Source organism: Diceros bicornis, chromosome 29, assembly GCF_020826845.1.
Source record: "Diceros bicornis minor isolate mBicDic1 chromosome 29, mDicBic1.mat.cur, whole genome shotgun sequence".
In the NCBI taxonomy this organism is placed as follows: Eukaryota; Metazoa; Chordata; class Mammalia; order Perissodactyla; family Rhinocerotidae; genus Diceros; species Diceros bicornis.
The window spans coordinates 8091227-8115460 of NC_080768.1; the positions used below are offsets into that span (position 1 = coordinate 8091227).

The following is a 24234-nucleotide window of genomic DNA, read 5'->3' on the forward strand; positions in this document are numbered from 1 at the left end:
AGATATAATAAAAATAATGATGAAAAACAGTAATAATGACTACTATGACTTCAGTAATTTTAATAATAATATTAACATTCAAACAAGTAGATGAAATTCAGATCAGAAAAACCCCTAAGTGAATGACAATGGACCAATAAGGCACCTCTGAGGGAGTTTGGAGTCATTGTCTTAGGATGGCTCCACGAAATGTGCTCCCTGATGGCAGACAAGCATCAAGAAACATATCACGGCCCTAGAGACCATGTGTCACATGGTCTATCCTGTGCAGATTCCTAGAGCAGAGGTTTAGCAGGCAGAAGTTCCTATCCAGGCTTCTTCAGTTCACTCACCAGTTTTCAGAAGTTCAGCCATGTGACTGGTTGGATGAATTGCCTACAGGAAGGCATGACCCCAAAGCCACTCCTGGGTCTCCCGTTGGCGCCGTCCTCCTGACTGTCAGGAACATGGGTCTTCCAGGACTCCATCAATCCTCACAGCCCAGCTGCCCTCCTGTCCTTTGGTCTCCCAGACTCCCACATGTGGACCTCTGGTCTTCATGACTCTCACATACGGATATCTGATCTCCCCCTCTGCCACATGATGCCCCAGCCAGGAGCGGGCACCATGGCTCTGGTCTCCTTGTCGGAAGTGGACCGGACCTTCATTAGGTTTCTGGGAGTGGGCAGTGCTCTTCGTGCTTCCAGGACAGCTCTAGCCTTCCTTGTACAACAGGGGCATCTTTGAAATTCCCTGAGTTCCATGCACATACTTTGTGGGAAGTTCCCAGACACCTACACGGACTAGAAAACATTTAGGAGGCTTTGGTGGGAGGTGAAGCCTTCCCCTGCCATTACTCAAGGGTGGAGTGGATCCATAGTCCGTCAGGTGATTTAGAAAAATTCTTGAGTCCCAGGAGGTCGACAGCTGGTGGAAGAGTAACTTCTCAACACAATACATGGTTTATAAGCAATTTGAGTAAAGTAAATTTGTCAAAATTCAGTTTCCCAATACAGCCAAGTTCCATTTCCATCAATGTCACTGACTTACCAAACTCTTATTTTTTTCAATTATAAGTGATTTTTAAGTCAATTTATAATTGTATGTGATAAATATTTAACTCCATTATGGATAGTTCAGACAGTTCAGTGGACCAGTGTCCATTTTGTTTAATGATACCATTAAACAGATTATAATTTGTTCAATATTGTAATGGTTTAGCCGAATAAAAGTATGTTTATCAAGGAATGCAAAATTTGTCATTAGTATCCCAAATGTAATTACACACTGAGGCAGAACATGAGACAATAATTGCATAGGGAGCCACCTCAACAAACTCAAGCATCTGTTGGCCTGCCATTAGAAGGAATAGGATATGGAAAACTACTCAAACATTACCTGACACAACTGAGAGGACAGGGTCCCCATCTAGCAAAATGTATACGAAAATATCCAGCAGTTAATGAAACTAAGAAACAGAGTGATTGGAGACACTGATGGAGTCTCTCAAGAATTAAAACTAAATCAATATAGGATTTCAATAAATACAAGAAACCATGGAGACATGGAATCTTCAGTCTTTTTTTTTAATTTTATTTATTTATTTATTTATTTTTCCCCCCAAAGCCCCAGTAGATAGTTGTATGTCATAGCTGCACATCCTTCTAGTTGCTGTATTTGGGATGCGGCCTCAGCATGGCCAGAGAAGTGCTGCGTCGGTGCGTGCCCGGGATCCGAACCGGGCCGCCAGCAGTGGAGCACGTGCACTTAACCGCTAAGGCACGGGGCCAGCCCAGAATCTTTAGTCTTAAAGGAATGCTACAGATAAAGGGTATTATATATAAGAACATATATATCACTGTGTTGAAATATTCATTAATGTATATTCTATTTTTACTAGAAAAAAGTATCTATTATTTTCTCTTCATCTATAAGAGCAAGTTAGGAGATGTACGCATCCTGCTTATGAAGTCAATCTCCTATCTAACTACCACAGAACTGAACTGTCTCCCACCTACAGCCTCTGAGAAAAGCCCTCTTGTCCTATGAGAATCAAAGAAGCCATCGCTTAAGGCAAGAAAACGATGAAGCAATCCATATAGATGTTTAGAAATAAGTGCATGAATCAATTTCAGTACGAAAATTTATATACTATGTAAAATATCCCATGGTTATGAAAATCTCCTCAATTTGATGTCATGCATGGAGAGATGATGACATCTTTTACAATTTGTAAGTAAAAATAAATATATAGTTTTGTGATTGCTTTAACTCAGTGATAAATTTCCTCCAGCTAAATTACACACTGAGGGAGAAGATGGGACAAGAATGAGAAAAGAAGACAAAAACCGGGAACACAAGTGAACCAACTGTTAGAACAAATGGAGGAAGGAAGCTACCCAGACATGCACTTGGAAATAGAAATAGGAATATAGGTCCCCCATCCTAGGACAATCTGTCTGAAGGGAGCCTGAAGTGAAAGGTAGTGAGGAACACAGTGTGAGCAGGAAAATGGAGGGAGGGTTCAGGAAAGATTTTTAAAAGTCAAGATAGAAACTTTCTCTTGAAGATATTCAAAAGATAAATGCACGAAAGCTTTATGCATTTATCTGTGCTGCTTTTTATATTAAGATATTATTTGTCAACATGGTAACTTGATTTACTTTTATCCTCCTGGTTTACCTGTGGAAAATCCATTCCTTCTTCAGGATTGGTAAAGTTCTGCTTTCCTTGATGACAGTAATTGTAAGGAAACCACTAGAGGAGAAAAATAAAATAGTCTATAAATAGACTCATGAAAGGTGAATACATAGAAAAAGTGTAAGTATAATTTAGGCATAACCAACTTTTCTAAAATTTACTACCATGGAGGGAGACAAAACGAAATAGAGTAATTTGCGATAAAATTCTTAAATTAGTAAGAGTTATTTAAACAATGAAAGCATTCTGATCAACTTGTGAATCTGAGGTTGAGCTTAGAGAAGGACAAAACAATGCAGCAACATGTCTTTGGATTTCAGGGGCCTCCCTGTCACAATCAGCCTTGGGGAAGTGGATGCACTGCTCTCTCTCCTGAACGACCCTCCTTCCACCCTGACCTGCCCTCCTCACTCCATCTGCTCTCCTGGAAGATGCCCTTTCTCCACCATGACCAGGAATAAATATGCTTCATTGAAGCTGAGGTGTTGCAAGTTTTCCATGTAAATAATCAAACAGTTCCATAAATGAATTCCTTAATATGAATGTACAAATCAATTACATATTTTCATTAGTTAGACAGTGTTCTCTTTATTTTGCCTTCAGGAATTGAAAGATTTAGAAATCAATAAACATAGATGGTAAAAATGTAAATACATATTTACTCTTTTAGCCAAGTCAAATATTGAGTGCTACATCTGAACTACAAAATGAGAATGAAAATGTGGCCCAATAATCAAGAATAAGTATATATATATATATATATACATATACATATATGTATATATATATATATATATATATATATATAAACGATAATTGAGATTTGAAAGACAGAATCAGGCAAGGTATCAGAAACCTCCTGTTATCAGAGAGAAACAGCGTTCCTATATAGACAACACTCTATGTAAAGTGCCACCTTGTCATAAGTACCAGAATATGCTGAGAGACCAGCAGCACTGAGGGAGAATTTAAACTACAAAGCATGGAAACCTAGAGCTTGTTCACAATAGGACCCTTCTGAAGTTCTGCCACCAGTAATCACATCAGTCTTGCGGGCAGCTGTTGGGAAATAGGAAAGCTGGTCATATCATAAAATCCTATTTTGTCATCCCCAGAACCATTTTACAAAACTCAGTTGTCATCATTCTCATTGTATATTATGTAAATGTCACCTTGAGATGCACCAGGGTTTGTGTAATAGAGACTCTGATGATCTCCCCTTACAATTGGCTAAACACAGGAAAGTGACCTGCCAAATATCTTCCTTTGGGAAAATACTGAGTCTCCTCCCACTCAGACCTCGGTCACTGCCACGTCTGTCCAGTTTGCTGTGACTTGTCTAAATAAAGGGGTTCTGTACAAGCCTTATTGTCAACACCATCACTTCTGATCATGCTTCCTGAAATCCTAGGTATTTAGGCAACATTTTAAAAGGCAGAGAGGGGAGAGATATCTGTTTCCAAATTTGGGGGAAAAAACGATTAAGATACAGGGAAAGATAGTGAAGTTCTGCTCAGTGTCTGATGAAGATGCTTTTTGTCAGGAACACACACCCATCCAACTCCCATCTCATCTTTCCTGCCGGCTTGTGAGCCTGGCTTCCTTTCACATTTAAGACAGTCTTAGCACTCTCAGGCCTCCTCTCAAATGTGGACCCTGCATGGGATTCAGGTGGTGTCTGTGCTGGTTCCATAAGCTAGGATGGTTCCACTCACTTCTCTGGAGTGACTGGGAGATTGGGCTCTGCTGTTCTGGGATAGCTGCACATGACATCTCTATGGTAGTGGTCTCAGATTCTGTCATTATCCCTTAAACTTCCCCAAAGAATGATTCAATAGATGGGAAACACAAGACATCAGTGTCTTAAGTCCTGAGGCAGAAACGAGCAGTGAGTATACTCTCTATTCCAAATGTTCACAAGTGACCAAACTCAAGTGGGAGAACATGACCCCACCTCTCGCCAGGAAGACTGGACACTGAGACAATCCTCAATTCATCCTGGGATAGATCGACTCAGACGAGGACTCTATTTGCTTAGCCGGGGCACCATTTTGCAGCAAACTGGGCCTCATCAGAGCTTAGGTCTAACTGGACTTGGGTTAATTTCTGTGGTCAGTCAATTTCATCCTCAGTCACAGGAGCAGGCAGAGTCTCACAAACACCTGCTGTGGTTCCTGAAGCCACTCAATGTGCCAAAACACCTAGTGGGTGGTCTGAGCCCAACCTATAGGTCCACAGGTGTGGGTGTGAGTGTTCAGAAGGAAACCACTGTCCCCTCCCCTCAGGCTAGTCTTGCTCAATCACCAACCAGGGGCAAGGGGGTGGGTTTGATTTCTGGAAGGTAAGTGCCCAGGAGATGACTTAGAGATCTCCTCATGATACCCATTGATCTGCTCTCTACTTCCTCCTCCAGCTGGCTGGGACCAGGATTTCCTTGTGTCCCTCCCTCCCTGACTTTGCCACATATCTCAGCAGATGACTTCAGGGCTGTCTGTAATCAAAGAGGTTTGTCACCTCTTCATTCTCCAGATTGATCACCTCCTTCTGGAGAAACTCTCCACATAAAATTCCTGGCAAGGCATTCAAGGATTTTAACATGGTGAGACATTAATATCATCACCAAAGCTTCAAGTATCAGAGAGTGTAATGGTTAATTCTATATAGCAACATCAATGGGCCAATCAGTGTCCATGCATTTGGTCACACATTATTATGGGTGTTTGTGAGGGTGTTTGAGGATGACATTAACATTTAAATGAATAGACTAATCAAACAGTTCACTCTCTCTAATGTGGAGGGGGGCTCCTCCAATCATTTCAAGGCCTTGATAGAACAAAAAGGCTGACCCAACTCCTAACAATAGAGAGTTCCTCCTGCTTGACTGCTTTTGAACTAAAACATCTGCTCTTCCCAGGTCTTGAGCCTCCTGGCCCTCAGACTGGAACTACAACATTGGTTCTCCTGGTTTTCAGGCCTTCATACCTGGGTTGGTTCTATACATCAGCTCTTCTGGGTTTCCAGTGTGTGGACTGCAGAACTAGGGACTTCTCAGCCTTCATAATCACATGAGCCATTTCTATACACATACACACACACACACACACACACACACACACACGCACACACCCCTATTGGTTGTGTTTCTCCAGAGAATCCTGACCAAAAACTGACTCAGAGAATTGATCTATTTTCTCTCTTGGGCAGGCCCATATCCAAATCCCAGGCTAAAGGTGAACTGGGAAAACTGTTCTACTTTATCCATCTCATGTTACCCTGGGAGTAAATGCTTATATTCTAAAAGGTATATGGTGACCCAGAGAATATGGGGTAAGAAAGTCCTATAAACCTGGCTCCTTCTAGGTAATGGCCAGGGGTAGGAGCACAGCAGTTCCCAGATCACTAACGTCCGAGACTTTCCTAGATTTGCAAGGTCTTGAGTGTGACCATGGGCAAGATTCCCCCCTGGTCCTTAGACTCCCAGTAAGTGATGTGAAGTATCTCCAAATGCCATGAGAATTCCACACAAGTTATGCACCAGTTTGTTCATCACAATGTTATTCATAGTCACCTCAAAGTAAAAACAAACAGGTTTACGTCAATAGAAGTGATAAACAATCTGTGGTAATTCATTCCATGGTGGACTATTTGGTAATAGAAAAGAATGCATGACACATAGACACAACATCTTTATGCTGATTGTAGAAAACCATACCCAACAGGGTACATACCGTGTGATTTAACTATTATGACGTTCTAGGGCAAGAAAAATTCATCCATGGTGATAAAAATCAGAAGGGTGGTTGTCTTTGTTGTTGTAGATGTGGCGATTGACTGGGAAGGGGCACAAGGGTATGTTGTGGAGGGAAGGATAATGTGCTGTATCTTCACATGAGTTTGGGTGAATAGGTACATTTGTCTGTTAAACTCATCACTTAAGATATGTGTAAATTTTGTGTAAAATGTAAAATATTAAGTAGAAATATAAATTGTAAGTAAAATACATAAGCTATAATAATATTGATCTCTAATAATATCATACTGAATTATTTAAGGCAATGTTTACTGATATCTGTAACTTTCTTTGATACGGATAAAGAATAAGGTGGCTTGATGGGAGGAACATGGAGAGATGAGTAAATATGTACACAGCAAGTACATCCAAATGATGATGATTGAATCAATGTTGTGGGGATACAAGAGTTAAATGTAAACTCATTTATTTTTCCATTGTTTTTGAAAGTTTTCATAATTAAATATTGGGGAAAAACCCCCGAATCATGGAGGCCCTTCCCATTCTGATGATTTATAGATACCCATTAAAAGAGATATAGAGAGTGACGTCAGCATCATGGTGGAGTGAGCTTTCCCGTGAACTCTTCCCCCGACAAGATACAACAAAAGCAACAGTCACAGACCAACAACGGAATCCCAGACAGTGAAAAGCTAGAGTGGAGGGATCCACACTGCCGCACATCTGAGAGCGGAACGCGCCGGGCCCGGGAGGAAGTGTGGAGAGGTAAGGAGAACTCCTCTCCCTCCCCATCAGATCAGCAATCCCAGTCTGCGTGGCTCCCAGAGAGGGGGGAGGGGCGGCCCTCGGCGGGGAAACCACGGCTCTTCGCACTCTCTCAGCCAGTGGGAAAGTCCCGCACAGAGGACTCAGAGGAGCCACAGGGCTACCATCAACATCTGAGCACCCCAGAGAGCAGATAAAGAGGGGCAAATGAGAAGCCTCCCACGTCAGGGACCCAGAGGGCAAAAGAGAGAGCTCCCCCCTTCCCGCAAACCGGACTCTGCAGCTCAACCGACCAGACCAGACCTAGCGATCCACGGCAGACCAGACCAAGTGATCCGTGACAGACCAGACCAAGGGATCTGCGGCAGACCTGATCAAACAACTGGACCCGTGGATCGCAGCGGGAAAAACAAAACAAAACTGCAGATAGCAGCAGAAAAACCAAGGCAGAGTGCAGGGGGCTTAGACTACACAGCCCTTTACCACCAGACAGTGGCGGCAGGTGGAAATTGCAACCAGAGATTTCCAGGATGAGGAAAAACAAAACCAACACAGGAACCACAATGCAAAAATATATGAAATCACCAGACCAGAAACAAAATGACAAGCACCCAGAAATCAACCCCGAAGACACAGAAATCCATAAACTAAATGACAGAGATTTCAAAATAGCTATCATCAAAACACTCAACGAAACACGAGACAACACAGACAAACAATTCAATGAGATGAGGAATTTCTTCACAAAAGAGATTGAAATCATAAAGAAAAACCAATCAGTGCTGATGGAGATGAAGAACACAATGGAGGAGATAAAGGAGAATCTGGAATCTTTAAAGAACAGAGCTGACAATATGGAGGAAAGAATTAGTACTTTAGAGGATAGGAATACAGATATACTCCAGATGGAAGAAGAGAGAGAACTAAGACTAAAAAGAAATGAAGAAAGACTCCGAGAAATATCTGACTCTATTAGAAAATGTAACATAAGAATTATAGGTATTCCTGAGGGAGAGGAGAGGGAAAGAGGAACAGAGAGCCTATTCAAGGAAATAATAACTGAGAATTTCCCAAATCTGGGGAAGGAGCAGGAAATACCAGTAAGCGAAGCCAACAGGACACCTATATATATTAACAGACAAAGGCCTTCACCATGACACCTAGTGGTAAGGCTAGCCAGGGTCAACGACAAAGAAACCATATTAAGGGCAGCTAGACAAAAACAAAAAATAACATACAAAGGAACTCCCATCAGGCTCTCAGTGGATTTCTCAACAGAAAGTTTACAGGCTAGAAGAGACTGGAATGATATATTCAAAATACTGAAAGACAAAAATTTTCAGCCAAGAATACTCTATCTAGCAAAAATATCCTTCAAATATGATGGAGAAATAGTAACACTCCCAGATAAACAAAACCTAAGGGAGTTCATGGCCACGAGACCCCCACTGCAAGAAATACTCAAGAAGGCCCTCAGGCCTGAAAAAAAGAAGAGAAAGGGAACACAAAGCTTGGAGGAAGGAGAAAAGTAGGTAGACAAACTCAGAAAAATAGTAGATCTTTACCGGAATAGGTTAGCAACCACTTAAATACTAAATTAAAAGATCAAAGGAAGAAATTCACCAAAAATAAATTTAACCTCATCACTGTAAACACACAGCCACAACACAAGATAGAATAAGGTAGAACAAGAACAACTTAGAAGGGGAAGAGGAAAGTGACAGAATTGACTTAGTATAAGGAAATAGGAGGCCGTCAGATAATGGACTATCTCATACACAAGATTTTCTGCCCAAACCTCAAGGTAAGCACTAAACAAATAATCAAAGCAAAACCACATATGATAAACAAAGAGAAAACTAGAAGATTCATAAGACAGAACAACCAAACTGAATTGGCAGTCCAAAACAAATGGGACAAGAAACAAAGGAAATGCAAAAGAACCAGAAATTAGGTGACAAAACAGCAACATTAAGCCCACATATATCAATAATTACCCTAAACGTAAATGGATTGAACTCTCCAATCAAAAGATACAGAGTGGCAGGATGGATTAAAAAGCAAGACGCAACAATATGCTGTCTTCAGGAAACACATCTTAGCACTAAAGACAAGCACAGGTTCAGAGTGAAAGGATGGAAGACAATACTCCAAGCTAATGGCGAACAAAAGAAAGCAGGTGTTGTCATACTCATATCAGACAAAGTAGACTTCAAGATAAAACAGGTTAAGAAAGACAAAGAAGGGAAATATATATTGATAAAAGGGACACTACATCAAGAAGACATATCACTTATAAATATATATGCACCCAACATAGGAGGACCAATGTACATAAAGCAACTATTAACAAACCTAAAAGAAGAAATCAACAACAACACAATAATAGTAGGGGACCTTAACACCCCATTTACAGCAATGGATAGATCATCCAGACAAAAAGTTAATAAAGAAATAGTAGACTTAAATGAAAAACTGGACGAGATGCACCTAGTAGACATATACAGAGCACTCCATCCAAAAACAGCTGACTACACATTCCTCTCAAGCGCGCATGGAACTTTCTCTAGGATAGACCATATGTTGGGAAACAAAGCAAGCCTCAATAAATTTAAGAAGATTGAAATCATAACAAGCAACTTTTCAGACCATAAGGCTATGAAACTGGAAATGAACCATGAAAAAAAAACTGGGAAAGTGACAAAAATGTGGAGATTAAACAACATGCTACTGAACAACCAATGGATCATTGATGAAATTAAAGGGGAAATCAAAAACTATCTGGAAACAAACGAAAATGATAACATGCCATCTCAAACCATATGGGATGCAGCAAAAGCGGTCCTGAGAGGGAAACTCATAGCGATACAAGCCCACCTTAACAAACAAGAAAAAGCCCTAATAGGCAACCTTAAATTACACCTAACAGAACTAGAAAAAGAAGAACAAACAAAGCCCAAAGCCAGCAGAAGGAGAGAAATAATAAAAATCAGTGCAGAAATAAATGATATTGAGACCAAAAAAACAGTAGAAAGGATTAATGAAACAAAGAGTTGGTTCTTCGAGAAGATAAACAAAATCGACAAACCCTTAGCCAGGCTTACTAAGAAAAAAAGAGAAAAGGCTCAAGTAAATAAAATTAGAAATGAAAGAGGAGAAATTACAACGGATACCATGGAAACACAGAGGATTATAAGAGAATACTATGAGAAATTATATGCCAACAATTTGGACAATCTAGAAGAAATGGATACATTCTTAGACTTATACAACCTCCCAAAATTGAACCAAGAAGAAATGGAGAATCTGAATAGACCAATAACAAGTAAAGAGATTGAAATAGTAATCAAAAACCTGTCAAAAATAAAAGTCCAGGACCAGATGGCTTCTCCAGTGAATTTTACCAAATATTCAAAGAAGATTTAATACCCATCCTTCTGAAACTATTCCAAAAAATAGAGGAAGATGGAACGCTTTCTAAATCATTCTATGAGGCCAACATCACCCTGATACCAAAACCAGACAAAGACAATACAAAGAAAGAAAATTACAGGCCAACATCGTTGATGAACATTGATGCAAAAATCCTCAACCAAATATTGGCAAACCGAGTAAACAATACATTAAAAAGATCATACAACATGATCAAGTGGGATTTATACCAGGGACGCAGGTATGGTTCAACATCCGCAAATCAATCAACGTGATACATCACATCAACAAAACGAAGAATAAAAACCACATGATCATCTCAATAGACGCAGAGAAGGCATTTGACAAGATACAACATCCATTTATGATAAAAACTCTCAATAAAATGGGAATAGAAGGAAAGTACCTCAACATAATAAAGGCCATATATGACAAACCCACAGCCAACATCATACTCAATGGGGAAAGACTGAAAGCCTTCCCTCTGAGAACAGGAACGAGGCAGGGCTGCCCACTCTCACCACTCCTGTTCAACATAGTACTGGAGGTTTTGGCCAAAGAAATTAGGCAAGAAAAAGGAATAAAAGGAATCCAAATAGGTAACAAACAAGTGAAACTCTCACTATTTGCAGATGACATGATTGTATATATAGAAAACCCTAAAGAATCTGTTGGAAAACTATTAGAAACAATGAACAACTACAGCAAAGTTGCAGGGTACAAAATCAATCTACAAAAATCAGTTGCATTTCTATATGCTAATAATGAACTAACAGAAAGAGAGCTCAAAAAGATAATACCATTTACAATTGCATCAACAAGAATAAGATACCTAGGAATAAATTTTACCAAGGAGGTGAAGGACCTATACAATGAGAACTACAAGACATTATTGAGGGAAATCCATGATGACATAAAGAAATGGAAAGATATCCTATGCACGTGGATTGGAAGAATAAACATAGTTAAAATGTCTATATTACCTAAAGCAATCTACAGATTCAATGCAATCCCAATCAGAATCCCAATGACATTCTTCACAGAAATAGAAAAAAGAATACTAAAATTTATATGGGGCCACAAAAGACCCCGAATAGCTAAAGAAATCCTAAAGAAAAAGAACAAAGCAGGAGGCATCACAATCCCTGACTTCAAAACATACTACAAAGCAATAGTAATCAAAACAGCATGGTACTGGTACAAAAACAGACACACAGATCAATGGAACAGAATTGAAAGCCCAGAAATAAAACCACACATATACGGACAGCTAATTTTCGAAAAAGGTGCTAAGAACATGCAATGGAGAAAGGAAAGTCTCTTCAATAAATAGTGTTGGGAAAACTGGACAGCCACATGCAAAAGAATGAAAGTGGACCATGTGCTATCCCCATTCACAAAAATTAACTCAAAATGGATCAAAGCCGTGAAGGTGAGACCTGAAACTATAAAACTCATAGAAGAAAATATAGGCAACACACTATTTGACATTGGTTTTAAAGGAATCTTTTCGGATGACATGCCTACCCAGACTAGGGAAACTAAAGAAAAAATAAACAAGTGGGACTTTATCAGATTAAAGAGCTTTTATAAGACAAATGAAACCAGAATAAAGATGAACAGACAACCAACCAGCTGGGAGAGAATATTTGCAAAACATACATCTGACAAGGGGTTGATCTCCATAATATATAAAGAACGCACACAACCGAACAACAAAAAAACAAACAACCCGATCAAAAAATGGGCAGAGGAAATGAAGAGACACTTCTCCAAGGAAGATATACAGATGGCCAAGAGGCACATGAAAAGATGCTCAACATCACTAATCATCAGGGAAATGCAAATCAAAACAACACTAAGATACCACCTCACGCCCGTTAGAATGGCTATAATCACCAAGACAAAAAACAACAATTCTTGGAGAGGATGTGGAGAAACAGGAACTCTCATACACAGCTGGTGGGAATGCAAATTGGTGCAGCCTCTATGGAAAACGGTATGGAGATTCCTCAAAGAATTAAAAATAGAGATGCCCTATGATCCAGCCATCCCACTACTGGGAATCTATCCAACGCACCTGAAATCAACAATCCAAAGAGGCTTATGCACCCCTATGTTCATTGCAGCATTATTCACCATAGCCAAGAAGTGGAAGCAACCTAAGTGTCCCTCGACTGACGATTGGATTAAGAAAATGTGGTATATATATACAATGGAATACTACTCAGCCATCAAAAAAGACAAAATCGTCCCATTTGCAACAACACGGATGCGCCTGGAGCATATTATGTTAAGTGAAATAAGCCAGAAAGAGAAAGACAAACACTGTATGATCTCACTCATATGTGGAATATAAACCAACACATGGACAGAGAAAACTGGACTGTGGTTACCAGGGGCAGTGGGGGTGGGGGGTGGGCATAAGGGGTGAAGGGAGTCATATATATGGTGATGGACAAACAAAAATGTACAACCCAAAATTTCACAATGTTAGAAACCATTAAAACATCAATAAAAAAATAAAAATAAAAAATAAAAAAAAGAGAGAGATATAAAAGTTCAGGGCAGCTGGATTTTTCAGAAGTGAAAATCCACTTAAGAGAATGAAGCATACAATAAAGAACCATTCCTGGGTCTCAATTCTTTAGGAAATGCTTGAAAATCTCCTGCCCTTAGTCTACCTGCCCTACCAACTGCCTGCACGAAGGAAGGTATTCCTTACACAGATTAGAGGGCAGCCACAGAGCAGAGGAACATGGATATGCCACTATGAAGGACACATTACTCTTGAGTATGACTGACCAGAGTGATTATTATCACCACAGGAGGAGACTGGCTTTGTGCTGGTTCCACTCCATGAATAAATGGTTAGTGTTGGACTCATGCTTATTCACACTTCAGTGAAAGAAATGTACTATATAGGGTTGTCAGTAGTAAGTATGGCTTCCTCTCTCTTCCTCTTGCAGATTCTGAATCTTTGATGATGTCACCCAACAGGACTCTGAGTTTTTTTCCAAAGATTTATCTACATTTTCCTTTCTGACTTGTGCTACATGCAGTGAGCACTTGTTCCACTACAGCTTTCTCAGTTATTCAACCAGCCTGTGCCACTCCATCCAGTGTCAGGCCCTGGAAGCCAGGCGTCTATCCTGCCCCCCACCCCCTCTGCCTGCCTGGCAAATCCCAGCTGAGGCTCCGGGCGCATCACAATGAGGCATCTTTAATGTCATGCGAGTCCCCACCCACGTGATTGCATTGGGAATTCCTCCTCTGGTGCCCCCTGCCTGCCTCGAGCTGAGGAGACCCAGTGAACCCAAAATCCTCCTTTGTCTATTCCGCTATCTGCTCTGTCCAGTTTGGAGATGTCTCTAGTTCATTGGTAAGTCACTTTAGGCTCAGATGACTTTTCCAAGGTCACAATACCAGCTGGAAGAGAGATGCCGCAAACCTACGTTTGAGCTCATGGTTCAGAGAGCAGCAGGAGTCACAGAAGCCTGGCAGGAAGCTGTTTAACCTGGTGGTGCTCAGAGCCCTGACCCCGCCCCTCTGAAGCTTCCCCCCCTCATTTCCAGCCCTCTCTGACTCACTTCCTGTTGCCTGCTGAAGCCAAGGCCCCTGTCTCCTAGAGTGGTTGGGCCCCTCTCAAACTTTGGTCCCGTTTGCAGGTACCTGCATATTCCCAATCTTACTTAGGAATGAATGGACCAGGTCATTAACTATTCAATCCAAGTTAAAACAGCATTGGATGCAAAATAACGTCATCAACATAATTTGCCAGCAATCTGCAATGCTTTATTTAGTTCCTTATTCTTTTGTCATTTTTCAGAAATTAGACAAATTATTTTTCCAGGTTTATTGAGATGATGATTGTATACATTAAAGCTGTGGAATGTGATGATTTGATACACAGGTACACGGGGAAATGCTCACCACAGTCAAGTGAATTAACACATCCCACTCCTCATATCCCCTCATATCACCTTTGTGTGTGCGGTGTGGTGACAGCGCTTTGGATGCACTGCTCTCTCAAATTTCAGGTATGCGCATAGAAAGTCTCTTACTGTAATTGACAATAAATAAATAAATTTCTAGGCGAAATATGATGAAATTAAGAAATGCATATATTTATGGATTGAGGGATTCAACCACAACGATTAAGAAATGAATAGAAAAACAGATGCCTGAAACACTGTACATTCTTCTACCAAGGACAATGCTTTCAGGCAAACTTCATGCCTTTCAAGACAGAGAAACAGATAAGGAGCCCACAGTGTTTGCTGCTCTTCCACACTGTGCTGCAAACACTGCCAGGGCACTGACACATGAGGAATGATGGCATTGTGCACTCTTGGTAAGAAAACCCCAAACTATATGGTATTGACCTGTGATATGATTGTCTACATAGCACATCCTGGCAAAATCATAGGAAAACTTTGAATTAATAGCTGCTTTCAACAAAATTGTCAAACTCCCAATTGGAACTACCAAACTATGTAGCATTCTTGTATAGTTTCCATCAATTAAAATAGAATTTAGAAGTATTACTGACAATACTCCTCCTTCCTGAAATAATAGATCCATATATTAGATCTAGGAAAACCTTTGTAGAGTTTTATGAAAACATATTTTTCAAAGAAGTGTATCTTCAGGCAGTACAGATGGAAACATGAAGTGTGCTACCTTTAGGGGTTAGCAGCCAGGAAACACCTCTTCGTGTCAAAAATACAATTAAGCCCACAAACAGCTAGTTACCTTCTGTGAGTCTCCCTCAAAGTAATGAACGTCCTATTATTTAAGGATGCTGAACACAGGCGTTCATATTGACATCATCACAGGAGGCAGGGGAAGGATACAAACATATTAGCCAAGCACTGAGCAAATGGTGAAATAATTTGAAGTTCACTTTTGCATAAGAACAATAGATAAATTTAAAGAATGAATTATGTCTCAGGCAGAACACTCATAGAGCATTCTGACTTGTGAGTTTTTTCATTATGTATTGTGGTAAGATACATGTGACATAAAATTAACAATCTTACTGTTTATGTTCACGGTTCAGTGGTATAAGTCCCTTCATATTGTTTTGCTACCATCACCATCGTCCATCTCCAGAACTCTTTTCATTTTCCTAAACTGCAACATTAAACCATAACTCTCCATTCTCCCTCCCCTATACCCTGGCAACCACCACTGTACTTTCTATCTCTATGAATTTGACTACTCTAGGTATCTTATGTAAGTTGAATCATACAGTATTGGTCCTTCTGTGGCTGGCTTATTTCTCTTAGAATGTATTCCAGTCTCACCCATGTTTGTAGCATGTGTCTCAATTTCCTTCCTTTTCAAGGCTGGAAAATATTCCATTGTAAACACAGACCACATTTTGCTTATCAATTTTTCTCTAGTCTATGATTTTAAGCAACATAATATACATTGAAGTTTCTAAAAGTTTTGGAGGTTTGTTAAATGATTGAAGACTGGAGCTCTCTCCCTATGTGCATGATAACAAATTGTTTTCCTGGATGGAACAGAGAGAGAAAAGGCAACAGAAGAGGAGGAGGAAATCCAGCATCTCTACTGAAAGACACCATTTTGTCAAAGAAATCATACTAGATGGGCAGAAATTTTTTCTAAAAGATGAAGTTGACAAACGAAGCCCTCCCCTGAGCTCCCATATCATTATAGACCTGCCAATACCCCTGCCATGGACATGCAATATCTCAGGAGGATCATCTGAGGAACAGACTCCAACTCCTACAGTGGGGACATGGGAAAAAGTGTGTGAAGATATATCTGTTCTTGAATCCTCCATAATCAACTTCAGGAACACTGACCCACATTGTGAAGAAAGACTGCTTACTGTTGCGTGGCATCAACAACAAAAGTAATGCGTGATAGGAAATGTACTAATAAAAATGATGAATTATGATAGTAATCATGATCATGACGATATTAATTCTACTAACATTAAAATTGAAAATAATAATTACTAAGGAGATTAGGGTACAGAATCCCCTAAGTGATTGACAAGAAACTCTATTGGGCTGTAAGGGGTAGATGGAATTAGAGCCGTTGGTGTGGATATCTTACGTAGAGCAACAAATGAACTACAGGAGAGTAAAGAAAACAGGCTGGAGTAGGGTCTTGGACAACCTTGGAATTGTGTGAAAATCCCTTGAGGACAGGCCTGTGGGGCAGAGGGAGTGGGACCCTGAGCTGGTCCTGCTTGCAGCAGGACAACACCAGATTTCAGGATTTGGCCATGCTCCCACGCAAGCAAGGCAGGATTTCATGTCCCCATCTGGCAAGAAAAAGCCCAGTCTAGGATGGACGTGTGAGCCACCATCACTATCTCAGCTCTCACTGCCAGGCATCCATTCTGCATCTTTTCTACTACAACCCTTGAGCTCCAGACTTCTCAGTTCACATCTCCACCATCACTTAGGATATTTGCAGAGGATCCCATGAGCCTGTGTGGTAGGAGGGTGTCACCCTTGGTGCTCACATACCAGCATGGAGGACAGAGACTTCAGAGTGGTTCCCAGGCTCCTTGTAAGACTTAGAAATTTTCGTGATTGCACAAGATGAGAGTGCACAGTCTCTGTGACTCTGAGTCCAGCACCAGCCTTTCAATATTTCCAGAATCTCAGCAAAGCCTAACATATCCTCCCTGGGCCTTGTTTTTGGCACTGGCAATTCTGGGGCTCCTGAACTCACATAGACAATTTTGCATCAGCTCTTCTGCGTGAGGACTCCTCCTTATACCATGAGCAGTCTTGGACTCTTGGATGACTTAGAAAATTTTGCAGTTGCTCTGGCAGAAAGATCCAACTCTCTGTGCCTTCCAGTGTTGCACAAGCCTATCCTGGGCACCTGAGGGGACTTAAAAGATTTTCAGAGTCTCAGGCCTAAGAAGCCATCCCTGCACCTCCATTTTAGGTATGGTGGTTCCAGGGCTCCTGAATGGATATAGGAAATCCTGTGGATGTTCACATGGGCATAGACATAATCTCCTATCTTTCCAAGAAGGAAAGACTGGTTCCAGGGCCTCCGATTAGACTAAAATAATTTTGTGGTGGTTTGGTTGGTGTAAGGACAACTTCCCTGGGCGTCTAAGCTGGAAAAAGCAGTTGGTGAGAACGGCAGAGGAATTTAAATTTTAACAGAGGCATATGCATGCAAAGGATATGGTCCCAGAGGCTCCCGTGGCATCAAGGGTTTGTCCTGCTTCTGGAGGCCAATTTGGAGTATTTCAAGATGCTCTACAGAAGAACAAATACCATGTGGTAGAGGAGGAATCACTTGTCTATAGAGAAATAATACTTAATGCTGCATATCTAAAACCACAAAAATAATTCATAATAAAAAAGGTACTAATGAAAATAACGATGAATAACAGCAATAGTGATCATAATGATGATCATTATGATGGAGTTATAATTTTTATATTAATGACAATGATAAACCTAAAGAGATGTGAGTACAGAAGACAGCTTTCCCACTGTGAATGACAAGGTAACAATATCAGTTTTCATGTGGTGATGGGAGTTGGCGTTCTAGATTTAACAGGGAAATACGTTCCATGAGGGCAAGCCTATCAGCAGGAAGGAAAAACAATCCAACCCAGTGGAGGGCAAGAGGAATTTGAGAACTCATGAGCCAATGAGAAAAGGAGAGGCTATGAGAAAAGGTGGAGGGACCACCATAAGACATCCACCGGCTTTAAGGAGGAAGGACAGCTAGCTGACAGGGTGCAGCTACGTGCAAGGAAGGCAGCTACGTGTCCTGATCCGCACCTGGTGCACAGAAGCACCACTTAGTGCAAACACTTAGCCCCCAGTGTCATGTCACCTGTCTCATATACTGCCTGCATTGCTACCATCTGCACTAGCCAGGCCCACAAAGTTCAGACATCTAGATTTGCCTCTTTGGGCCAGAGCTTTGTAGGATATCATCCTCACTACTCTCTGATCTGCAGGGTGTGACATAGGAGGGCAGATCCACCCTAGGGCTCCCTGGAGGACTTTGTCAGCACATGCTGGGATTGACTCAGTGCAAAGAGCCCCCTGCCGCATGGTGACACACTCCCCAGAGTGTCTGGCATGTAATGATTGATAGAGGTAGGACCACTTTGGTTCAATTTAGGACAAATATAATGGGTCATGCTGGTTCTATGGCAAACTGTGGGGTCGGAGGATGCTGTAAGGCTGCATTGCAGCTAGACTTCTCCCTCAGCATGTGTTCCTTCCTCCCCATCCTATCCAAAGAAGTTCATCTCAAGATCACTCCCTAATAAACATCCAGCACAGTAAACTCCATCTCTTCTGTTCTCTGGGACCTAAGACCATGACAACAGTGAAAAGATTCCAGGGAAAATAGGACTCATGAGCAGTAGGAATGAAATTCTGCTGAAGTTGAAAACAACATATACACCGATGACAACTCATGAGATTTTTTTGTTGGTTAGATCATTAGTGTTGTCAGCAATGATGAGATGCATGAATTAACGGGGAAAAATTCAGATTGGTGTGGGATGAGAAGAAATATTGGTGAATGGACTCTACCGTCAACTTGGATTTAAAAGGAGAGGAGAGGGGGAAACTGGCAATTAGAGGAGTTCAAAGTCTTTTGTTTCTTTGTATTTTTTCAATTCACATTTCAGGTTGAGTGATACTATAACATTTTAAAGGCTGAGAGGAAGGATCAGAATGAGAGGCAGTAGTTGATTTTAAAGTGTATATGTTTTAAATTATAACTTCCAATTCATGATATGGCAGGAGAGAATAGGAACTGAACACAAACCTAGAAATTAATGACCTAGCTGAGATTAAAGGTAATTCCTTTCCTGTTATGTGGAAGGTGGTATAAACAATGAATGAACATGCAGAAATACTTTACATCTAGTGGTTGAACGTATCTACATCCAGAATTATCAATTTCATTTGTTAAATAGTTTACAAACCATCTGATAAATATGAGAGAAAAGATGAGTCTGTGGAGATTGGATGGTGATAGCAAAGATTTGAAATAATCTTTAATGAGCATGGGAGAAGGAATTGACATGCATGACCTAATAGGATAGCCAAGTATTTTTAGAAAAATAACCAAAATGTCCTCAGATACAATTGAACCCTTACTATTTCCCATGGTTTAATGATTTCCTCTTGGGGAAAAGAATTTTAAGCCAGAAGAGCCTATTTCAACAACCGTAAGAATTCCATTCAAATGCATATATCAATTGTGAAAGACATACAAGTGGAATAATTTACTATGTAGTAATACTTTTTTTTTATTTCACCACTAACAGAGAATAAATTTGCCTTTCCATTTTCTATGAATAGTAAATAAATTCTTAACATTTTATTGAAAGTACCATAGGATCACTACCCTAACAATCAAGCTATCGATCCCAGAAATATATCTTATTTTGTCAATCATAATTTATATTTCAAATCTTCATATTTGTTCATCTTTAATTTCATTTTATTTATTATTTTATTGAGGTCAGATTGGCTTAGAATGTTGTGTAAATTTCAGGTGCAAATTATTATAAATTAGTTTCCATGGAGACTTTATCATGTTCACCACCAACAGTCTAGTTTTTATTCATCAACATACAAAGGTGTCCCTTTACCCCTTTGGGCCTCCCTCCAACTACTTCCCTTCTGGTAATCATCAATCTTTTTTCATTATCTATGTGTTTGTTTGTTTGTTTATCTTCCACATAGCAGCGAAATGCTATGGTATTTGTCTTTGTCTGTCTGACTAATTTGCTTACCATAACAGCCTCAAAGTCCATCTATATTGTCACAAGTGGCAAAATTTTGTCTTTTTCTATGGCTGTGTGGTATTCTATTGTGTATCTATACATACCACATCTTCTTTATCCATTTATCCGTCTATGGACACTTGGGTTGCTTCCAAGTCTTGGCTATTGTGAATAATGCTGGAACATAGTGGTTGAAAGGATATGAACAGACATTTTTCAAAAAAAGATACACAGATGGCCAACAGGCACATGAAAAGATGCTCAACATCTCTAATTATCAGGGAAATGCAAATTAAAACTGCAATGAGATATCACCTCACTCCCATCAGAGTGGCTATAATCAACAAGACAAGAAATAAGACGTGTTGGAGAGGATGTGGAGAAAAGGAAACCCTCATAAACTGCTGGAGGCAATGCAAAAAAGGTAGAGCCACCATGGAAAATAGTATGGAGATTTCTCAAATATTTAAAAATAGAAATACTGTATGATCCAGCTATTCCACTACTGGGTGTTTATCCGATGAACATGAAATAACTAATTCAAAAAGATATATGTACCGGTATGCTCATCAGAGCATTTTTCATCTTATTTTTAAGTCCATTTTTCCTCCAGTTAATTCCAGTTTCATGCCCATAGAATCCCATTTAGTCTGGTGTTCTGATTTATTTCCAAGACATAAAATGTTTCTTGGAACAAAGAATGCACTAAAATGTATTTATGAATGAGCAAAGGAATGAATGAATCTTACTAATATCCCTTCACAATGTCATTACAGCTTTGCTCTCCAACTTGGTGTGAGGGTTATGACTTTGTATTAGTCTAGAAAATCTAATCAAATTGAACAGGGTGTGTCCCACCAACTGAAGCCCTGACTGGCATCTATCCAATCAGGGTGTGTCCCTGGAATGTAGCCTTGATTAAGTTTATTAACTGTTTTCCCTATATAAAGGGAAGTCAAACAGAGGATGGACTCATTTGCCCAGAGTAGAAGATACTGCAGAGTTCACAACACTGGAAGAAGAGGAATTGGCGCCCTGTCTGTAGAACTTGCCTGCGAATCTATTTGGCTTCACCATCTCCTCCAATATCGGGTTCTGGTGAGTTATCCACACAGTGAAATATGAGCTGGCCCCATTCCCTTAAAATTACAGAAGTCCTACCTGTCTTTAGACCTTAGTCATATCAAAGCAGCTCCTTAGGATCTTTAAATTTCCTTGTGTCCACATTTATTTCACCACTCTCATTTCCTGGTTTTGACTATCTGTCTCCTTTTTTCAGTTTTGACTTGGATTTAGTTATTTTATCTGTTTACTCAAAGATCCCAGATCTGAGCTGTTCAGTACAATAACCATCAGCCACATGTGGCTAAAAAAAATAAATTAATGAAATAAAAAAGCCATACCTCAGATACTCAGTAGTGCTAACCAAATTTCAAGTATTTTCTAATAACACGTGTCTGGCAGTTACTGTATTGTACAATGCAGATATAGAGCATTTTCTTCATTTTGGAAAGTTCAGTGGCATGTTGATCTATATCTTAAATTTTTATTATTTTTTACTGTTATAAATGCTTCACTTTCTGCTTCTCTGAATTAATTTTCTTGTGTGAGTTTCATCAAATGATACTCTTCATTTTATTTCTTAACCATCTTGAGATAGGAGCTCATATTTATTTTATTCATTAAAAAGTTAATATATATTGAAAACAAATAATTTCCTTTGACTGTTGTTTAAGCTTTGTTCCATTTGTACTTATACATAATGTTACTGTATTCAAGTGTTAGCATTTTTCATAATGTACTTTGACAATATTTGTGTCAATATTTAAAAGATATATTTCCCCTTACTTTTCAGTTGACAGATTGTGTCTTCTACGGTTGTCACTATTTTCTGGTTTAATTTCATTGTTTGTAGGGCTGTTCCATATTCCTTTTTTTAAAAAACTAAGAAATTTTCCTCCCTCATAGTATACAATCCATTTGTATGCAGGATCAATTATGCACCTTAAAAGTAGATCTTCTGCTTCAGGGTATTGTGCTTTCACTATAAAATTCTAGAATAATTGTGAACTTAATTAGAATTACACCATTCCTGAATTGCTTTGGATATATTGGAGGTTGAAAATCATGAAAAGTTGAGCTTTGAACTGTGATACAATCTGAGATGATATATTTTTCCAATTTCACTGTTAATTTGAAGTACGTTTGTTTTGGTTTCATACTTTCTTCATGTTTAAATCTATTTTCCTGGACTAGATGCTTGTTCTTTGCTATCCTGTCTGTACATTTATCGAATGTAAGAGGCAAAAAGGTAAAACTCTTTCAGTTATGTCAACTGCTATATCCTTAGCACCTGGAATAGTGCCTAGCCAATCATTAGTGTGGAAATCGGAGAGACCTCACTTAGTGACATGACTTTTGCCAACTGTCATTCTGAATTGAAAGGAAAAGAACAGGCAAGTGAGTGTATATAGATATCTGGTGATTTTATGGACAGATGTTTGAGAACACGGTTTTGGTGTGGGGAAACAAAGGTCCCTAAAGCTGCAACCCAGAAATAAATAAGTGTGTCCAAATAACCCTGGAATGGCTGAAAAATAATTCTGCCTCTAAGTGGTAAACAATGTTGTTAATATTAAGATGATATTTAAGAAGTAGAATGTCTCCTTCCAGGCAGCTCTTTAAGAGAACTGGAGGAAGAGCCTAAGTTGTGCCACCACCCACCCTGAGGTCGCCAGAGACCTAAGTCACTACTCTTGCTTTAGGGAGGGGTTGGTCAATATATTTTGCATAAATTAATGAATAATTTAGGACCATTGAATAGATTTTGTTAGTCCTTCTAAAGATTGCTTGTCTAGGTATGATTTTTGAAATGCATTTAATCCATTTCCTGAGATAGTTTCTAATCACTCCACACTGGAGTCCATCATAAAATAGCTTTGCTTTGACTTCCATCTCATAATGCACCCTTTTCTGTCCCCGGCACAGTCTCTCTGTGATCAGTTAAGTTATTGTTTCATTTATGAGTTATCCTTACAAACAAGTCTTCTCTAAATCCATCTCTAGTTGTGATATTTGATGAAAAGTATACTTGGTTATAAACCAGGATCACAGCTGGTTTCCCTGAGGGCTTTGTAGGAATTCTCCAATATCTCAGTTTGTTGAGTGAAATAGTTTCATATTTTCCTTGAGTTTGTATAATGACCTTCCAATAATTCTTGATCTTTGAATATAGACTCCATGGAGGAGTTTTGCTAATTTTTGAAGTTTCATATGTTTTTTTTTCCAAATGCTTAACGGATTTGAACAAACGCTAAAATTATGCTTTCATATATTTTATTATTTCTTTAATGAACTAAATAATAAAATTATTTTTATACCATTTCCTTTGTTATATATACTGGCAACACTGATTTTGTGGGCTCCAGACGTCTTTTTGTTAGCTTTCAATTTATCTGTAATCCTTTCAAAAGATTTTTCTTTTTTTTTGGTGAGGAAGACCAGCCCTGAGATAACATCCAATGCCAATCCTCCTCATGTTGCTGAGGAAGACTGGCCCTGGGCTAACATCTGTGCCCATCTTCCTCTTCTTTATATGGTACACCGCCCCAGCGTGGCCTGACAAGCAGTGTGTTGGTGCACGCTGGGGATCTGAACCTGCACCCCCGGCTGCTGAAGCAGAGCACGTGCACTTAACCACTACGCCACCATGGCGGCCCCTCAAAAGTTTTTTTCTTAATTTTTCCTTCTGCTCATTTTAAAGCCTGTCATCCAAAGATATGCGTGATATCTGAGCAGCATCTATTCCCTTCTTTCATCTCCCAAAACGGCCTCT

General features: G+C 39.7%; 1 protein-coding gene across 1 annotated transcript in view; it reads left to right on the top strand.

The window, feature by feature from the left end:
• The first annotated feature begins 606 nt into the window (after nt 1-606).
• The window catches only part of LOC131393864 (zinc finger protein 596-like), a 32263-nt gene continuing 8635 nt past the window's right edge, over nt 607-24234 (top strand). The window contains exon 1 of the mRNA XM_058524854.1: nt 607-660. Within this exon, the coding sequence (XP_058380837.1) occupies nt 607-660 (54 nt within the window). The remainder of the gene's footprint in view (nt 661-24234) is intronic.